The 20,973-nt window shown below is 30.9% G+C and overlaps 3 protein-coding genes and 1 pseudogene across 3 annotated transcripts in view; 3 read left to right on the top strand and 1 right to left on the bottom strand.

Moving 5' to 3' along the window:
• Positions 1-5,459, bottom strand: part of LOC110655771 (twinkle homolog protein, chloroplastic/mitochondrial) — a 30,011-nt gene extending 24,552 nt beyond the window's left edge. Inside the window, exons 1-5 of the mRNA XM_058133137.1 lie at positions 5,024-5,459; positions 4,767-4,894; positions 4,216-4,271; positions 4,075-4,132; positions 3,875-3,985 (exon numbers count right to left, since the gene is read on the bottom strand). Of these exons, the coding sequence (XP_057989120.1) occupies positions 3,875-3,985; positions 4,075-4,132; positions 4,216-4,271; positions 4,767-4,894; positions 5,024-5,300 (630 nt within the window). The 5' untranslated portion in view covers positions 5,301-5,459. The remainder of the gene's footprint in view (positions 1-3,874; positions 3,986-4,074; positions 4,133-4,215; positions 4,272-4,766; positions 4,895-5,023) is intronic.
• Positions 5,460-10,200: 4,741 nt separating this feature from the next.
• Positions 10,201-11,183, top strand: LOC110635371 (transcription factor bHLH52-like; annotated as a pseudogene).
• Positions 11,184-12,045: 862 nt separating this feature from the next.
• Positions 12,046-13,849, top strand: LOC110635374 (putative leucine-rich repeat receptor-like serine/threonine-protein kinase At2g24130). The gene is given in 3 exon segments (XM_058132182.1): positions 12,046-12,057; positions 12,059-13,376; positions 13,454-13,849. Coding segments are annotated over 3 exon segments (1,689 nt in total). The 3' UTR covers positions 13,813-13,849.
• A 279-nt stretch (positions 13,850-14,128) lies between these two features.
• Positions 14,129-17,540, top strand: LOC110635370 (pentatricopeptide repeat-containing protein At4g20770). Its single transcript, XM_021784674.2, has 2 exons — positions 14,129-17,050; positions 17,204-17,540. Exon 1 carries the CDS (start codon positions 14,324-14,326, stop codon positions 16,661-16,663), a length of 2,340 nt encoding a protein of 779 aa, XP_021640366.2. The 5' UTR covers positions 14,129-14,323; the 3' UTR covers positions 16,664-17,050; positions 17,204-17,540.
• Positions 17,541-20,973: the final 3,433 nt, after the last annotated feature.

The raw sequence follows: 20,973 nt of genomic DNA, 5'->3' as shown, positions 1-20,973 counted from the left end.
TTTGGGCCATCCCTCCTTGGCACCTTGAAGAAATTATGTCCTCAATTTTAGCCTTTGTCCGTCTTAGAGTGTGAGTCATGTCAGTTTGCTAAGCACCATCGTTTACCTTCAACACCTAGAGTCAATAAACGGGCTTCGTCCCCTTTTGAATTAGTTCATTCTGATATTTGGAGTCCTTGTTCTATTAATTCTAAAACTGGTTTCAAGTATTTTGTTATATTTGTTGATGATTATTCCCGTGTTATTTGGTTGTTTTTAATGAAGAATTGTTCAGAATTGTTTTCTATATTTTGTGCCTTTTGTGTTGAGATTCAAACTCAATTTAATACTTCTGTGCGTATATTGAGAAGTGATAATGCTAAGAAATATATTTCTGGCAATTTTCAAGCCTATATGTCACAAAAGGGCATTCTTCATCAAACATCTTGTGTTGATACTCCATCCCAGAATGGGGTTGTTGAAAGAAAAAATAGACATCTTCTTAAGGTAGCACGGGCACTCCTTTTTCAAATGAAGGTCCCTAAACAATTTTGGGATAATGCAGTTTCTACAGCTTGTTTCCTGATTAATCGTATGCCATCATCTGTGCTTAATGATGACATTCCTTATACCATTTTGTTTCCTTCTAAATCTTTGTTTCCTGTTGAACCTCGTATCTTTGGTAGTACTTGTTTTGTGAGAGATGTTCGTCCACAGGTTACTAAACTGGATCCCAAGTCTCTTAAGTGTCTCTTCCTTGGCTATTCTCGACTTCAAAAAGGGTACAAATATTTTTCTCCAAACCTTAATCGTTATATTGTGTCTGCTGATATTACCTTTTTTGAATCTACTCCATTCTTTCCTCCCTCTCCTAGTTATGAGAGTCAGGGGGAGGAAGATAATCTCTTAGTCTATTCTGTCCATCCAGTGTCAAGTCCTCAGCCAAGTCCTCAGAATCCTCCAGCACCAGCATCTGCTCGACCTCATCGCCCACCTGTTGTTCATGTTTATTCCAGGAGATTGGAGACACTTGACTCAGATCCTCCACCAGCTTCTTCGTTAGAAGATCCAGTTTCATCCACTACTCCTTAGTCTGACTTAGATCTTCCCATTGCTCTTCGCAAAGGTAAGCGTCAATGTACTTATCCTATCTCTTCTTTTGTATGTTATGATCAATTGTCTCCTTCATCTTGTTGTTTTGTTAGTTCTCTAGACACTATTTCCATTCCTAAAACTATTGCTGAGGCATTGTCCCATTATGGCTAGCATGCCGCAATGAAAGAGGAAATGGTGGCTTTAGATACTAATGGTACTTGGGAATTAATGCATCTGCCTCCAGATAAGAAAGCTATTGGATGTAAATGGGTTTTTACAGTGAAAATGAACCCCGATGGTACTGTAGCTCGTCTCAAGACTCGCCTTGTAGCTAAAGGATATGTTCAGACTTATGTGACTGACTACTCTGACACTTTTTCACCTATTGCTAAACTAGCTTTTGTTCGCTTATTTGTTTCCTTGGCAGCTAGATATGATTGGCCTTTACATCAGTTGGATATCAAAAATACTTTCCTTCATAGGGATCTCCAGGAAGAAGTTTATATGGAGCAACCACCAGGATTTGTTTTTCAAGGGGAGTTAAGCAAAGCTTGTAGACTTCGAAAATCCCTTTATGGCTTGAAACAGAGTCCTCGAGCTTGGTTTGGCAGATTCAGTAAGGTAGTTCAGCAGTTTGGTATGCAAAAGAGCAAGTCTGATCATTTGATGTTTTTTAGACATTCTAAAGCTGGACTAATCCTACTTATAGTATATGTTGATGATATTGTCATTACTGAAAATGACCATGCAGGCATTTCTTCACTCAAGTCATTCCTTCAGACTCAGTTTCAAACAAAAGATTTGGGTTTATTGAAATATTTTTTAGGCATTGAAGTTTCAAGGTGTAAAAAAGGCATCTTCTTATCTCAGAGGAAATATGTCCTTGATTTATTGGCGAAAACAGGTAAATTAGGTGCCAAACCCTATAGTGCACCAATGACTCCTAATCTTTAGCTCACAGCAGGAGATGGTTAACTATTTGAGGACCCTGAGATGTATAGAAGATTGGTTGGCAAACTTAATTATCTCACAGTAACTCGTCCAGATATTGCATATTCAATTAGTATTGTAAGTCAATTTATGTCCTCTACTACTGTTACCTATTGGAAAGCTTTGGGACAAATTTTATGTTACTTGAAGGGTGCTCCAGGTCGTGGTCTCTTATATAACAATCATGGGCACTTAAATATTGAATGGTTTTCAGATGCAGATTGGGCAGGTTCAAAGATTGATAGAAGATCCATTAAAGGATATTGTATCTTTGTTGGAGAAAACTTAGTATCTTGGAGAAGTAAGAAACAGACTGTAGTTTCTCTTTCAAGTGCTGAATCAGAATATCGAGCTATGGCCCAAGCTGTGTATGAAGTTATGTGGACATGTCTGTTACTGGAAGAAGTGGGTCTTGAGACCTCATCTCCTGCCAAACTATGGTGTAACAATCAAGCCGCTCTTCATATTGTCTCAAATCCAGTGCTTCATGAGCGTACTAAGCATATTGAAATTGATTGTCATTTCCTTCGAGAAAAGATTTAACAGAATATCATCTCAACAGAGCATGTCAAAACCGGGGTGCAATTAAGAGATATCTCCACAAAAGCTTTGAATAGTGCTCGGGTTGACTACATTTGTAACAAGTTAGGCATGATTAATATTTATGCTCCAACTTGAGGGGGAGTGTTATAGAAAGTCAATCCTATAATTATGTACATAATATTCTTTATTAATTAGTTAGCATAATTATTGGGATCTCTTCCCAATTAGAATACTTAATTATAGGATTGTTTGTATATAAATACCTTGTATCTCATTCAAGAAAATACACAAAAAATATTCTCTTCAGCATCCTTAGTTATGCCATGTTGATTTTGTCAATGTATTTTCTTAATATCCCGAGAAGAAAAATGCTTTTCCCAACAGAAGTCATTTTGAAAGATGAATAAAATCAGACTAAGCTTTATTAGATAAAAATTACTTTTTCATCTTTGAAAATAAAATGAAAAAACTTAGATGCTTAAATCAGATCATAAAATCAAAGCAAGCTTAATTACATAACAATTATACTTTTGCTCTTAATTCTTTATCTTCAAAAGTAAAATGAAAAGACTTACATGCTTAAATTATGATTCTACAATCTACATGTTCAGACTAGGAAACAATTTTGGAGAATGCAAACCACACAGGAGTATGGGATTGCTATATGTATCGTGAGCTTTAATACAACCACCCAGTTTGCACAACCATTTCTGTGTATCAAACACATGATTGTGACTGCTCCTTAGTTATTTGACATCTATACATGATTGCATCCCCTCTTGCAAAGGACTAAACAATTAGAAATTCTATGGAATATAAATCCCTAAAGTGTAACATCAGCTGGTCAACAATATGATCCAAACAAGCCTTGGTAAATGACTCGCCAATACCCAATAGCCAGAGGTATTTAAAAGCATCAAGGCCAAGCTGCACTTAAGTTGCAAAATGAATGGGCAGTCACAACTCATAATGCGCAATCATGCCAGAAGATTCCTTAGAAACAGTTACAGTATTTATATCTGCTGCAAAGATGTTCACCATGTTGAATATGGTTGGCTTACAAATAGGCTCATAGTAGAGGCAATACAAACCACATGGCAAATTAGGAATAGACGCAAATAATTATAATACTAGAACAACCTTGTAGAAGCTAAGGAGGTTTGAAAAAACTAATGGGCAGGAGATTTAGATAGGCATGTCATCATCATCTAACTCAACAAGCATTTAATAAAAGGAGGGAAAGGAAAGCAAAAGAGAACCTAACAACCTCACTACATAGTGGTTCCAAGTTCAGACTCTCCACAGTGATTTCTCTTCTCTGCTTAACTTTTTTATCTTGAATTGAGCTCTCATATGTAGAGTTTCTTCCTGCAAAGGGCTGAAACCAAAGGAGCAGTGCTAAGAGAATAATTCCCAAAACAAATGACGAAAATGTAGTTTCACATCCCGGATAAGAAAACATCTTACCCTCGTTCCACCACTCCACCCACATTTAGCTCGAAAGCAAGTCCAGGATGCCCCACTCCTATAAATCAAAGAGGATAAAATTTATTAATCTGTTCAAAAAAGTACAAGCATAAATTGATAGAGGAAACTACAAGAACATACCCATCTGGGCTGATAAAAAGAGAAAAACTTTTTTCCTCAGAATCACCACCATTGCACTATCATAGAAACAATAATGACATATAAGTAAGTAACACAAAATTAACATTGGGATCTAAAGTTTATAAAATGAATGCCTAATAGCATACATGAATCGAGATTTTACCAAATTATAGTCGAAATAAACTGTCTCCATAGTTAAAATTTTAGTACAGGGGAAAAAAATTAAACCAAATGTCAAAACATTTTAAATATGCTCCATTTTCGACAGGAAAGGAGAAAATAAATTTACAACTGTTAAAGATTAAGTTAATCTGCTTATATGATATCGAAAATCATTTACATTAATTATGGGGGGAAAAAACACCTAAGAGGCTGCAATCAACCATTTCTAATTATCCTGGAAAGCTGACAATATTTGTGCAACACAATCAACAAATAAAGATTAAATCAAAAGAAGAAGAAATTTTAAATATTAAATCCATTCAATACCCAGCAGATGCTAAACAAATGTAACGTTGACATGCAACAAAATAACATGTAATAAAGCTTACCATTGGACATATTAAGTGATTATGTTGCCCAGGAGTAAATGTATCCATTTCAATACCCAACTCTTCCAATTTTCGCCTTAGAATCTCCAATTTTCGTAAGTTCTTCACTTCCGAATCCCCACCATAAACTGAAATTTGAACAGTGATTTCCATATCTTAGGCTTTAAATATGCATTTATCTGTTCACATGACTACTCTTGACTCTGACCTTGCAAGAGAAAGCCAAAACTAGAGACGCATACAGAGAGATACATTACCTGGAGCTGGAACAGTGGCATTTGAGGTGAAGCCGTTAACTTTAAGGAAATAAGGGTGGGTTTTAGAGATGGGTTTAGGACAAAAGACTGGTAAAAAACGTTTAGAGGTGTGACATGGGTGTCTTGTTGAAGAAAAAGAGGAAGGTGGATAAAGTGAAGGTGGAGGGGAAGGCTCGAGCAAGAATTTGGAAATCATATGAAGAAGACCAACGTTTGAGGACGAGAAGAGAAGCTTGCGGAGATGGGTATGAGAATTGTAATGAGCAAAACGAAGCATCGTTTCGTTGGTCCCTTCAGCTTGTTGTTTAGTAGATTCTCAACAGAGCTCCATGGCCATGGATAGAGAAGAAGAAGGCCAAGGCTTCTGAGGGTTTAAAAGGCTCCTCTTTTCACATAATATTTGCCATCTACTCCATGCCTCAAATAAATAAATAAATAAATAAGGTTGCTACAATTAATTAATATATATATATATATATATATATATATATATATATTTAAATTTATAAAGTCCAAATGATTTTTTTTTTAATTTACTGGAACGCCACCGTCCACTAACAATTTTCTTTTACATTTTTTATAATAATAATTATCTAATTATTTTTTTAATTATTAATATTATTTATAATTTTATTTTAATATTTATAATTTAAATTATTATTTTTTAAAATTTAATTTTTAAAAATAAAATTTTTTACAATTAAATGTAATATTTAAAAATTATTTATATTAATTTTTTATAAATTTATTTATATAAAAAAATTATTTATTACATGCCACCCTTTAAAATAATAATAGTTTAAAATAAAAAATAATTTATTATCAATAATAATAATAATAAATTAATAATGACCATTAATTTATAATTTTATAATTAACTGTCATATAATTTAATGAATTTTAAATTATTTTATATCCTTAATAAATATTTTTAATATATTATTTGACTTATTTATAATTAGTATATATTAATTTTTATATTAATAATTTAATATTCTCTTTATTTCACTTCTCAAGGATTAATTAATACTTATTATTATTATTATTATTAATTTATGATCATTAAATTAAAACTGTTAAATAAATAAAAAAATATTTTACTGTTATAAAAATTAAATTTAAATATTTTTTTATCGTTTTTTAATTAAATAATATTTAATTATAAAATTAAATTTTTATTTAAATAATTTTTATTTATTTATCTATATATAATACATTATATAAAACATTTGATACATATCAACCACTCTTCTCTCACCAAGTATTTTCATTTCATCTAAATGTTCTTAAATCTTTTTTTATTTACTTTATTTTTTTATTATTTCTTTCAAAAGTTATTAATTATCATTCTAAAAATTTATTTATTTAAATATATTCAACTAATATTTATTTAATTACTATTTTTATGAATTTCTTAATTAATATTTATTAAAATTTTAATATTTTATTATATTATAATTATATATCGAATATAACTATAACTAATATTTTAATTATTTATCGTTTATTATCATTAATTTTTAATATAAATATTTTTAAATTTTGATTAAATATCTAAATTTTTATATTTAAATTATCTTTCAACTATATTTTTATATAGAAACAAAATTTAAAAAATAGAATGAAAATATGATTACATCGAAAATTTAATTACAAGTAAAGATAATTAAAAAAATAAATTTATAATATTAAAATTATAGAATATATCTTTTAAAAAATAGTATATATTTTTAATATTTATTATATTAATAGAAATATAATATTTTAAAATTTTAATTTTTATAAACTATATTTATCTTTTATTACAAATTTATGTAAAATTATGTTTTGAAAGAATTATTTTATAAAAAATATATTAAATTAATAAAAAAAATTTACACTTTATAAAAATTTAACCATATAATATATTTAAAAAATAATATAATAAAATATTATTTTTAATTAATAATAATATTATATATTTTCATTATTATTAAAATTAAATAACTTAATTTATTATTAGTGATTTAATATATTTTTTATTATATTAATAATAAAAATTTATATTTATATATTTTGTAAATAACATTATTTTCTAATTAAAATAATATATTTTTTGTAATCTAAAAAAGTTAATTTATATAAATTATGAGATAAAATATACAAATTTCATGAAATTTAGATTATTTTTTGAATAATGTAATTTTACTATATTTTAATAAAATAATCATAAAAATTACTATTAATATATAAAAATAAATAAATATGTATTCTAATTATTTACATTATAAATTAATTAAAAATTTATTATTATAATAAATAAAAATTTATTCAAATTAAATTAAATAATAGAGAAATTTTAATTAAAAATTAATTTAATAATAATAATTTATCTTATTTAGAATGTAATAAAAAATTAAATTAAAAAATAAAAATTATAAATTATTTATATATAATATGGGTATTATGCTAATTTCTCCTTATTTCGAGTAGCTTGCTATAGTTTTTTATCTTAAAATATTTTTATAATTTTGTTCTTTTATTAGATTAAAATAAGAATAATTTTATCTCCTTTGTTCGATTACCATAAAAATGAAATATTTTTATCGGTTTTGTTTAATTAAAATAAAAATAAAGCAATTATTTAATTTCAATATAATTTTTTACTTTCATAATTTATGGAGAACGAACTTATCAGTGGAAGAAAATTAAATTTTATAAAATTAATTAAATATACTCTAAATATAATATTTTTTTCTTTATAAATTATTATTTTGACAAGACACGTTTTTTCCTGACTTTTTCCTCTCGAATACAAAATATTTTTCTTTATTCATTATTTATTTATTTATTTAAATAACAATTCTAATATAAATAAAATTCTATACATAAATATTTTTCTTTATAAACTATAATTTTGAAAATTCATATGTTTTTTCGTGACTTTTCCTTCTATATGTAAATTTTTTTTTCTTTTTTCTCATTATTTATCTTTTTAATCAAATTTAAAAAATATTCTACTATTAACATTAGCATAACAATGCATAATTTAGTGCACCTACAATTTAATATTATTTAAGTATTAAATAAAATAATATAATATCATATAATATAATAATTAAAATTTACATAATGTATGAAAAAATTGTTCTATTTTCGTTATAATTTAAACTCCTTTCCAAAAAAGTATAAGAACCCATTGAAATTCATTCTCAATATTTTTTTATAAAAAAAAAAAAATGGGATTGGAGGATATCCCATCCAGGGTCCACGGAAAACTCAAATAACTGTGAGTGGGATAGAGTATATTGAGTGGACAAATTTACCCTTAATATTTAAATAATTAAATTTGATATTTATATATATACATTACACATGTATAATGCATATATTTTAAAAATTAATATATATATATATATATATATATATATATATATATATATATATATATATGTAAAAGTATGAATGAAGAGGTGGATTTATATACTGACAAAAATATTTTTATAAATATTAATTAATATAATGTAACTTGAAGTATATGAATTTTCTTATATTCCTAAATTAAGTAAAATTCTATTTATTAGTAAATTTTACTGACTTAAATTTATTATTTATATTCATCCATTGCTTAATTTTTCGTGCTTAAATTTGCATTGTATTTTCTACACATTGAAATTTAACATTTTTTAATTTCTTTTTTAACATGTCCTATATTTAGGATACATATTTATAATAATATTTTATTTATTATTTTATTTTAAAAAAATTAATATATAAAAAATTACGAATGATGAGATGAATTTATAAATAGATAAAAATATTCTTGTATATTTAATATAATTCTTATTTAATAATAATAATAATAATAATAATAATAATAATATCTAATTTATAATCCCATTATAATTCCTATTCCAAAAACTTAGATTAACTCTATCAATCGAGTAATAAAAAAATTGATGAAAACTTGAAAAATTAAGGATGATGCTTTTTATTTTTAAAAATATTTTATAATTATTATTTATAACAATCCACATTTTCAACTCTAAATATTTTATGTTTATATCATATATATTAATCCAAAAGGTGATAATAAAAATATTATTTCTAATTACTATTAGAATTTTAAATCTTATTTAGAGACCTTAAATTTAAAAATAATATTTACAATAAAATATAATTAAATTAATCAAATAGTTTTTTATTTTTAAAATACGTACTCATTCAATTTAAAAAAAAAGCAAAAAAAAAAAGAAAATACGTACTCATTCACTAGTGTAATCATGTTTAGCATTATTACGAGTATAATTATCCTATGATTTTAAAAATATGTTTTTAATGAGATTTTAATGTAATTTACATTTATTGTAGATTTAAATATTGTTTTCTTTAACAGTTTTAGAAATATATCATAAAATATCAAATAATTTAAAAATAATTATATTTTAATTAAAAAATTATAAATTTATAACACACGTTTAATGCACGTATAGTATAATAAAAAGTTATATACCACTAATTTTAAATAATAAATAAAAGTTAAAAGCTTAATAATTAAAAATATTTTTAATCTCATTAATTTTAGTTATATCACTCAGCTTAAAAGCCTAAAACCTTAATGTTTAATGTGTTAATTTCACTTTCAATATAAATTCATAAATTAGAAATTCTCATGAGCTTGTAACCGCAGGCTATTGCAGAGTGTGCGTTATTAGAGAGCCGCCATGGAAATTCATCAAGGAAAAAGAGCAAGGAACGGTTTTCAGAATAAATAGGAAACCCTAGAAAAGTAAGTGCCCCCCATTTATTAGGATGTTGGTTTCTCTTTTTCTGCCAACTTCCCCGCTTTTCTCTCTCTCTCTCTCTCTCTCTCTCTCTCTCTCTCTCATATATTACCATTTAGCAGCTCATTAGAGTACGGTTGAGTTGATTGGTTTGATAAGGTTTGTTAGCAACCTCAAGTCTACTTCTGTTCAACAAGCAAACAAGGACAGTATCTCTAGTCTACAGGTATCCCATATGTCTTGTGGCTTTTCTTTTCTTGTTGATTGTCTTTACACTGCATGTAATTATTTATTTAAGTTTTTGTTTCTTGGCTTCATGACCAACTTCTTCTCTTTTTTCAATTCTTTAGCTAACTGGGTTTTCATTTTTATGTGTTTTAGATTGAATTCTATTGTATTACTTTCTATCCATCCATGGCTTTGAGTTTTTGTTCCTTTAACCACCACCAAGATTTAACGGTCTATCCCCACTCAGAGGTTGAAGCAGATCATGATCATCATCAGCTTCTTGGTTACAATGACAACTTCATAAACTTTTCAGATTCCTTCATCAACCCTTTGTTTGAATTTGGTGATGAGCTCTTTTACTCTGATAGCTACACCAATCTCCTTCCCTACTTCTCTCCTTCACCTTCAGATGATGTCATGTCTTTATCACCTGACCTCTCTTCTATACAAGAATTCGAGTCCTACCACTGCCCAAAACGCCAAAAGAGTTATCCGGATACTTGCCGCTCAAGTTTTGAGCCGATTTTCTTTGATGGGCTCTTAGCGAATTCTGATCCGGTATTCCCAGAATTTCCAGCTCCAGTACTGCCAAAGTTTCAGGTTTCTGCAGCAGCTTTTAATGTAGGGAGAAATGACTGCAGTAGTACTGCTGGGAAGAAACCAAGCGGAGGGAGCTTGTCTGCGCAGAGTATTGCAGCACGACAGAGGAGAAGGAAGATAACTGAGAAGACACAAGAGCTTGGAAAGCTGATTCCTGGAGGGAATAAGATGAACACTGCTGAAATGCTTCAAGCTGCTTCCAATTATGTCAAGTTCTTGCAGGCTCAAGTTAAACTTCTTCAACTTATGGAATCAATGCATCAGGTATATAAATAATTAATTTCACATCTCCCTTTCTTCTCAAAATTCTTTTATGATAGAAAATTATAATATACTTGCAGGAAAGGAAGGAATCACATTTGCATACACAGGAACTCCAAGTTCTTCTTGCATCTCCAACAATTCAAGAGAAGTTGTACTCACAGGAGAAGTGCTTGGTTCCAAGAGAGCTTCTTCAAACCATAGCAAATGATGAATAGATTCAATCAAAAGTTTATGAGGTTGATCGGCTGCTGCTGGGAACCAATGCCCTTGATGACGTGATGATTAAGCTTTGTTGTCTGTTTTAATCCCACTCCTAAATATTATCCGTGTTAATTAGGTGCTAATTGTCAATTGTTGTTATTTCTTACCCTGATCTTAGCTAGGTGCTAATCAATGTTCCTTAGTTTTAGGTGCTAATCTAATCAAATTCTTGTAAATTCTTTTTCCATGAAAAGAAATCTCTCTCTCTCTCTCTTATTCTTTAGTCCAACTAAAAATTTTTCAAATATGACAAAATACACTATATAAAAATACCAAAAACAATTATGATGTTGAAATTTTAAGACCCAATAAATTTTATGAAAAAAGTAAAATAATTTCCTTAATTTTTTTTATAGAAATAATTGCCTTAATTAATATTTTTCTTTAACAACAATTAGTATTACTCTATGAAAATTATACCAAATAAATATCGGCAAATTATAGAGTATACTTGATATATTAAAAATTAGTATTACTCACATGAAGATAATTGCCCCATAAAATTAAAAAAATAAAACACATTACTTTATAAGTGAAAATATACAAACACCAACTACATTTAATAATTTCTCCTTCATGAAAAATCTTGACTGTAATAAATATTCACACACTTTTATAATAATTACATAATTGTTCTTTAGAGCTTATTCTGCATAAATAAATTTATTTAAAAATTTATATATATTTGACATGCATAATAATTATATTTATTTAAAATTCTATATTTTTAATTTTAGAAATTTAATTTTATATTTAATAGAAATGGTTTATGTGTATCTGAGGAGAACCGAATAATTTCCATTATTAAATAATATATTTCTAATTGCCAAATGTTCCACAAGAAGTTAGCAGAGCCACTCAAGTAACTGCCAAACAAATTTAACTGGAAGTCTGGAACGTGTTAATATGGATAATCCTCTTAATAACTTCCATAAAAATTCTCAAGTGCCAACTGCTTGAACTTGAAAAACTCTGGGAAGAAAAAGAAAAACTTACATCCATGGCATCCATTTCTGCAAGTTCCATCCTTCTTTTGATCGCAGTACTTTCACTCTCAGTTTCTGCAACACTAGTTGAGGACCTTGCAAACTTAAAACCCCCTCCAGATTTCAACTCCACAATCAAGGGCAACTGTCTCCACAACCCTTCTCTTAGATACTGCAATTACTCCTCCGCTATGGAACTCGTTGAGATCTTCAAGTCCACCATTGTTGCTAGTTATCTTTGCAATGAATCCAAAAACCCAAATTGTGTTGAATCATTCCCCAAAATAGACCTCAGGAGTCGTCCAAAGATTGTACCATTGTACTTGTCATACAGCTTCTTTTGGAAGTATTGCCCTTTAACCATCCTGTCCATTGATTTGTCCAACAATTCTTTGAAGGGTAGTTTTCCTGCAGATGTCCTGTCTTGTACTCAAATTCAGGCTCTTGATTTAAGTCTTAATGCCCTTGCAGGTGATGTTCCTGTAGAGAGTTTCACTCCTCTTTCCAACCTTACATTTCTCAATCTGTCATTTAACTATTTTTCAGAGTGTAAAATCTCAGATTCTCAGTTCTTCAAACGGTTTAATGCTTCTAGTTTTCTTCATTCTGGTCTACTCCCAAGTCACAGAAACTATAAGATCAAGGCTATATTTCTTTTACTTGGATTTCCCATCTTTGTGATTCTAATCATAGTTTGCTTTGGGTGGCTATGTTTTCGAAGGCCAGATTACTTACCAAGATTGCTACAGAGAAAGCACAAATTCACACCAGCAATACTAAAAGCAGCAACCGGTCAGTTTTCGAGAAAGAATTTGGTGGCGAAGAGTGAAGGAGTGAGTATGTATAAAGGATCACTGCGAGATGGAACTGAGGTCAGGATCGAAATCTACTGGGACAACATTTCCAGGGAAGACCATCGGAGATTCATTAAGGAATGTAAGGTTCTCGTTCAACTATGTCACAAGAATTTAGTTCAAGTGTTTGGATGGTGTAATGACAGAAAACTGAGGGCAATTGTTACAGAATGGACAGAGGGAGAGAATATTGAAATGTGGCTATCTGCAGGGTCAGTTCCTTCATGGAAGCAAAGGTTAAAAGTACTATTGGGAGTTGTGGAGGGCATGTGTTATCTGCAGGAACAATGGCCTGAAGTGGGGTATGATCTCAGAACTAGAAGCGTGATGCTATCTGACAATCTGGAGCCACTCATCTCAAGATTCAAGGTTGGAGTTCAACACAGTAACACCAAAAGTATGTTTAACTCTTCTAAGCTGCATTCTTGCTACGTGTTTGTATAAATATAATACTTATGCCCAATTTTGTTCCAGACATTTACAAATTTGGAGTATTTCTACTTGAGATAATAACAAACAGGAGACCACAAGAGGAATTCGAAAGGGGTGAAGCTGGTTTTATAGAGTACATCAGAATGAGTTATCCTGGAAATCTGTGCAATGTGTTTGATTCAAGAATGCAATTATCAGAAAATATGTTTGATCAGGCTAGACATGGAATAGCCCTGGGGTTGATGTGCACTGATCAATCAACCAGTAAATACCCTAGCTTGAATCAGATATTAAACATGATAATCAGAGTGTACGAGTCTTGCCTGGTTACAGCATCGCAGAGTCATAGAAGAACTCACCGAGATGGAGACAAAAGACACAAGCGTGCTCTATCTAGATGAGAGCACCAGAAATTTCAACTCTTGCAGATGCTGCAAGAAAAGTAGTATTCGTTGGTGAACGCTTACTGTTTCAAATTAAAAATCACATGATTTCCTGAATGCATGTTCCAAGACAACCTTAGCAAACTAATAGAAGATAAATTTTTTTCTTCTTTTTATGTTTTTTTCCCTTATATTAGAAATTTCTTCCACTTTTTATGTTTTTTTTTTTTTTTTTTTTTTTCTGATGAACTATGATTATTTTACGCTGTTAGGCAACGTGCACATTGATGGTTTAAACCTTCTGACGTGAAACGACAGCGTTTTATGTTTTGGAAACTAAACGACAGCGCATAAAATGTCAACTCCGCCAAATCCAATTTCAATTCAAAAATTTCCTGCAAACTCAACTCTGAAGTCCTCCCTGCGGCGAAAGATTTACTGCAGTGGAGAATGATGCCCTAGTCGTAGATTTTATTGGTCATGAGCCTCATTCTCTCCTAATTTGAGCAGGTTCCACTGCCAAGAAAAAATGGAAAGAAAAACCACTCTCTACATAGCAAATCTCTTGCAATCTTGCATAGACAAGAAAAACCATTTATCTGGAAAGCTCCTCCATGCTCATATTTACCGTATTGGCCTCTCCGCAGACACCTTCCTCTTAAACCGCGTCATTGAGCTTTACTTCAAATGCAACAACACGGGTTATGCTCACAATTTGTTCGATAAAATGCCCCAAAAGAACATTTATTCTTGGAATGCAGTCTTAACTCAGTATTGTAAAGCAGGAAATCTAGAAAATGCACAGAAATTGTTTGCTGAGATGCCTGAGAGAAACACCGTGTCATGGAATAATTTGATTAGTGCGTTAGTGCGTGGCCGGTTAGAGCGAGAGGCATTGTATGTTTGCAATAAAATGATTTGGGAAGGTTTTGTGCCTACCCATTTCACATTGGCTAGTGTTTTGAGCGCATGCGGCACACTGTTAGATGTAGAGTGTGGAAGGAGATGCCATAATCTTGCTGTTAAAATTGGACTTGAAAAGAATGTGTATGTGATTAATGCTTTGTTGTGTGTGTATGCTAAGTGCGGGCTTGTTAGAGATGCATTTCAACTTTTTGAAGATATGCAGGAACCTAATGAAGTTACTTTTACAACAATGATGGGTGCGTTTGCACAGACAGATAGGGTTGTAGAAGCATTGGAAATGTTTAGTTTGATGTATAGACAAGGTATTCAAATTGATAGCGTCTCACTGTCCTGTGTTTTGGGTGTTTGCACCAGAGGAGCATGTGGAGAATCTGGTTTTTATGATGGCTCTCTGTGTAGTGCGCTTGGGAAACTAGTACATGGACTTATAATCAAACTTGGGTTTCAAAGTGATCTACACTTGTGTAATTCATTACTTGATATGCATGCAAAGAATGGTGATATGGATAGTGCTGACGAGGTTTTTGCTAATTTGCCTGAAGTTAGTGTCGTCTCTTGGAATATCATGATAGCTGGCTATGGCCAGAAATGCAATAGTGAGAAAGCTGTGGAGTATCTGCAAAAAATGCGATCTTGTGGGTTTGAACCAGATGAGGTCACTTATATTAATATGCTCGCAGCATGTGTAAAGTCTGGAGATATGGAGATTGGGCGTCAAATGTTTGATTGCATGGCATGCCCAAGCATAAGTTCATGGAATGCCATCCTATCTGGCTATATCCAGGTTGGAAATCACAAGGAAGCAATAAAATTGTTCAGAGAAATGCAATTCCGATATGTAAAACCTGATCGAACTACTTTAGCTATCATACTTAGTTCATGTGCAGGGATGGAGCTTTTGGAGGCTGGAAAACAGGTCCATGCTGCCTCACAAAAAGCAGCCTTTCATAATGATTTATATGTTGCAAGTGGACTTATTGCTATGTATTCAAAGTGTGGGAAGATGGATATGGCAAAATTTGTATTTGAGAAAATGCCTGAATTGGATATTGTCTGTTGGAATTCTATCATTGCAGGTTTTTCCCTTAATGCTTTAGACAAGGAAGCTTTGACTTTGTTTCAGCAGATGCGACAAAATGGCATGTCTCCTACCCAATTCTCTTATGCTACTATTTTGAGCTGTTGTGCAAGATTATCTTCATTGTTTCAAGGGAGGCTGGTTCATGCTCAGATGGCTAAAGAAGGATTTATGGATGATGTGTATGTGGGCAGTGCTCTTATTGATATGTATTGTAAATGTGGTGAGGTGGATGAGGCTCGACAATTTTTCGATATGATGCCTGATAAAAATACTGTTACATGGAATGAGATGATTCACGGGTATGCTCAAACTGGGCGTGGATGTGAGGCTGTTAATCTATATAGAAGCATGATTAGATCAGGTGAGAAACCTGATGGAATAACCTTTGTTGCTGTTTTGACTGCTTGTAGCCATTCAGGATTAGTTGATACAGCAGTTGAAATATTTGACTCAATACAACGAGACCATGGATTGGAACCAATTTTGGATCATTATACTTGCATCATTGATGCTTTGGCTCGTGGTGGCCAATTTCGTGAAGCAGAAATGCTTATGGATAAAATGCCATATAAAGACGATCCAATTGTGTGGGAGGTTTTGCTTAGTTCTTGTAGACTCCATTCGAATGTGAGGTTAGCGAAAAAAGCAGCAGAGGAACTCATCCGCCTGGACCCCCAAAACTCTTCTCCTTATGTGCTTCTAGCAAATATCTACACTTCCTTGGGAAGATGGGATGATGTAAGGGCTGTCAGAGGGCTGATGAGCGATAAAGAGGTGGTTAAAGGTCCAGGATATAGTTGGATTGAACATAAGAGAGAGATAGATTCAATTATGGTGGAGGACAATCTGAAATTGGTATAGTAAGTCCAATGAAATATCTTGCTTCAGCAGATAATACTAGGTCAAACATACAAGTACCTTTCAGTCTTGTCCAGGACTGGTATGTCAATAAATGTAGTGAGATATGTGGCCTCTGTGGTGAAAAGCATAACTGCCTACAAAACATATTACAGAATCCTTCCTCAACTACCTTGAAAGAAGATTGATTCTCATAGAAGCTCATGGGATCCAAGAGAGAACTCATGCCTAACACTTTTACCTTCTCAAGCGGAGCTACTTCAGTATTCTGAAGGTTCCAGGAAATTTCAAGTTCCTTCCTCTTCGAAATAATGGTTAGACACCTCTTGAAGTTTGAAGGAAGGTGGATGGTAATGTGGACGCAAGTTTGCATCCTCTTTTCATCACCAGGTACAAAGCATGGACGGAGACCATTTTCCATTAATTCCTTGCTTTATCTTTATAGTAGTTGTAGTAGGCTCACACCTGTCTCTCAAATAATCTATGTTTTGAAGCATTGTGAATCTCTTTATCGGTTAGATACTGTGCTGATGTCTTGTACAGGCATAGCAAAGGCCAGTAATGTGCAATGGGTTTAGAAAGACTATATGGTGGAATTGTTCTTATAGAGGAGAAAGCAAGAAAGTTACTGAAGAAAATTGATCTCCTTCAATAGTTTTTGCCTACTTTTCCATTGCAAGATTAAGAGAGCTCCAATTCCCTCTTGGAAAATCCGAGTTTCAATTGCAGAAGCTAATCTTGTGGAGAGAACGTACTGTCTTGACTGTTCTTTGACAACTGCAAGTGTTGCTCTGAAATGCTTTAAATTTTCTTGATGTAATACTCGATCTTTAGTGTTGGCTGCTGTTAATTCTCTGTTATTGATCATTTCACCCACAAATTTGACCTTGATATTTATTTTAAGGAACAGTAAAAAAAAAAACCTTATAATTTCATACTTTACACATAAGTAAGGAAATGTGCTTTAATTTTTATTAGTTTTGATATCATGTCTTTTACTTTGTTAGTAAATGTAATATAAACCTTCGGTTATCATTAAATGACACTAATGAAACACTGGTATAGTGTCATATGGTAAATGTGGTGTTGACATGGCTGACACATGACATTCTTAAAATTGATGATGTGGTGTTAACATGGTACTAGTGTTAAACACGTGTCGTCACATCAACGCTATATATTCGCTATATCATTTAATGGTGATTGATAATTTGAATCATATTTGATAACGGAGAAAAATAAATTAATAAAAATTAAAATAATGTCTAATATTTTAAATCATGAAACCACATTGTATTATATATATATATATATATATATATACTTTTCCCTTTATTTTTTTTGGTAGATTACTTTTCCCTTTATTTTATGTGTGAGTATTAAATTTCAGGCAGGAGAGTGTAGATCATTAAATATATAGGTGGTTCAGTTTGTGTGGGCTTAATATTGGGTTCATGTTCACCAAATCAATTCAATTGTTCATAAGAATTATCAGACTTGGTGTCCAGAGGGTGTGGATCATCAAGTAGGCACGTGGTTCAGTTTCAGTTTGTGTGGACTTAAAATTGAGCAGAGGGCTTAGCTTGTTGTGGCTCATTCCATTATAATTTTGAATTTTAAATTTACGATAATTGAATATTACTGCTCTGAAATGTTGGTGACTTTACCTAACAAAATAATTGAGTTCAAGAACCAACTTCACTTTCCCCAATTCAGCTGGAGAGGGATGTAGAAGTGAAACGGACGAAGCAATGGCAAGGGTTGGGGACGACGCGAAGTTTCGGCCCTATTTGGTTTCCATCAATAGAGGGAGTTATGTAGATATATAGTTCTAGAAATTGATACGAGTCAAAATAATTCAGCCTTTCAAATGATCACACGTGTATTTTTTAAAAAACCAAAACCAAATCGATCCTAAATAAAATATAGGAAATAATCTCAAATACACTCTTAAACTTTTATAGAAGGTTCAAATAAATTGTTTTAATAGTGATTTAATCTTGTCACTAATTCGGATGCATGTGTTCTCATTTTCTACCAGAAAAAAATTATTTTAAATTTTTGGTCCAAATTAACCTTTAAACTTTTTCAATTAAGTTCAAATTAATCACGCTTTAATAAAATATTATTTTCCTAATTTTACATTGTAAAAAAAAATAAAAAATCAATAACAAAGAACCGTAAACATTTAACTCATAAATCATCAAAAAAAATTTTTAACTCAGATAGAACATCAAGAACGAGAAATCTTGAAGAAGTGTTGATCCTTACAGAGATAGAGTATCAATCGCTTAACACTTATGCTAAACAAACAAGAGAATGGGATGGATCTGCAACATTGAATCTCAAGTTTCTACAGTAGGTTTAAGAAGTAATTGTAAAGTCTCTCTTTAGCAAAACTCTCATGCTAATATATATGTAAAAGAATGAGTCAACCAATTTCATTTGGAAATTAAGGTAAAACTTAATTCGTTGATTGGAAATGAAGTGGGATGTGTGTAAGCGGTTGGAGTGAAGTTCTTGCATATCTCCGTGTATTTTTAATTTGTAAAAGATACAAAATAACTATTGGCCTTCCACCATTCAAAGAAGAACAAGAAGAAATGGAGAAATGGATTGGTTTTGAATTTGAGAAATAAGAAACGTGTTATTAGTTTTTTTTTATTTAAAATAATAATTAAATAATTTTTTATATAACTCCCCAATATATATATATACCCGCACACACAGGACCCAATAACTAGGGCTTTTGATAACTCATGAGCCTAATTATATTTAATGATTCAGTCATGAGATATATTTAGTAAATTCAACTACTATAAGACCTACTCAATAAAAGATAAGAATCTTGATTAAAGATAAGCAATATTAATGGGACTGATAAATATAATAAGACCTATAATTATGTACTATAAATAAAAATATAATCCATAGAATTACATAGCTAATTTATCATAACCAATCATTGTCTATATCTTATATAAAGATATTAAATTATCTATGGAGGTAAGTTCTTCTCCTTAATCAATCTGATGCACTATTCTCTCGTATCAGCTTTAACTTAAGCGCCAAAGGGTTCCGAAAATAAACAGGTAGCCCTCTGACCCATTTATTATCTATTTTGCAAGTATATACCCACAAGAAATTTTCGGAGACCACAACAATAGCGCCGTATATGGGAAATGACATAAAAAATTGTGTCTTTCCCACTTCATAGCTATCGAAAAACTAGATTCAGTAATCTTCTTAGTTTTTATATTTTGAGCTCGAAATGAGAGAAGGAATCAATTGAGTGGATGGCTTATGATTTACGAAAACCTAACCAAAAAAATTTATTCTCTTGCTCAAAAAATTTGCTGAAATGTTTCATGATATGTCCAGTCTTTGAAAAATGAAATGGTCTTAGTTTGCTCAAAATTACGTCAAGAATCACTGTTGATATGCTGTTGTATAAAGAGAGCCATTGATTTTGGCCAAAGTTACAAAAAGGTTTCATTAAATTTGCATGAAATAATGCTTCTGTTGAAAATGGGCCATGTTCTCTTCAATTGCATTATTACTTTACCATAATTTTATATTATAAAATCACAATAATCTCCTAAATGAAAGTTACAGTTCTTATTTTATCGAAGATTAAAATCAACTTTTGGAGCAAATAAATTATAATGCTAATTTTAATCTGTTTAGGATTAAAATTGAATATTTACTCTAATGTTAATTGTATAATTATTAATTGGATTAAATTATTTAATCCCATATTATTTTGAAAGTGTGCTCTATAAATAGTAGACCATGGGACATCTAAAATTATTTAAGAAGTTAGCTATCTAATCTCATGTCCCACAAGTTGCCTTTGGCCTTCCATGGGAGTGTTACTGTATTGTTATAGTCTTTCACCTTTGATTAATTTTTTTTTAACATGCATACGTAAATATTTCAACATAAATATGATATAGTACTTCCAAAACTTCATTGATCATGAAAGCCTTGGTTAGAGTTAATATGCAAGCCATTGTAAAAATGCAATTTACACTTGATATATTATATTATTTGTTGAAAAATATTGAGTATACTTACAACATGTGTTATACAAAATTATCTTCATAAAAATAATTGTACAAGCATTACTTTTGCAAATAAATAAATTGAGGGTACTTAACCTATCCATAGTGATAGTCCGCCAAGCTAAATAAACTAAGGATGCTTTGCTCATCTATGGCGATAGTCAATTAGGCTAAATAAATTAAGTGTGTTTAGCTCATCCACAGCGATAGCGGTGCTTAGCCCATCCACAATGATAATTCGCTAGGCCT

This window comes from Hevea brasiliensis, chromosome 13 (genome assembly GCF_030052815.1).
Source record: "Hevea brasiliensis isolate MT/VB/25A 57/8 chromosome 13, ASM3005281v1, whole genome shotgun sequence".
In the NCBI taxonomy this organism is placed as follows: Eukaryota; Viridiplantae; Streptophyta; class Magnoliopsida; order Malpighiales; family Euphorbiaceae; genus Hevea; species Hevea brasiliensis.
This window is presented reverse-complemented; position numbering and strand designations above follow the sequence as displayed.

What these genes read in the sequence shown, in the direction of transcription:
- LOC110635370 (XM_021784674.2), top strand. Translation starts at nt 14,324, where the DNA reads ATGGAAAGAAAAACCACTCTCTACATAGCAAATCTCTTGCAATCTTGC.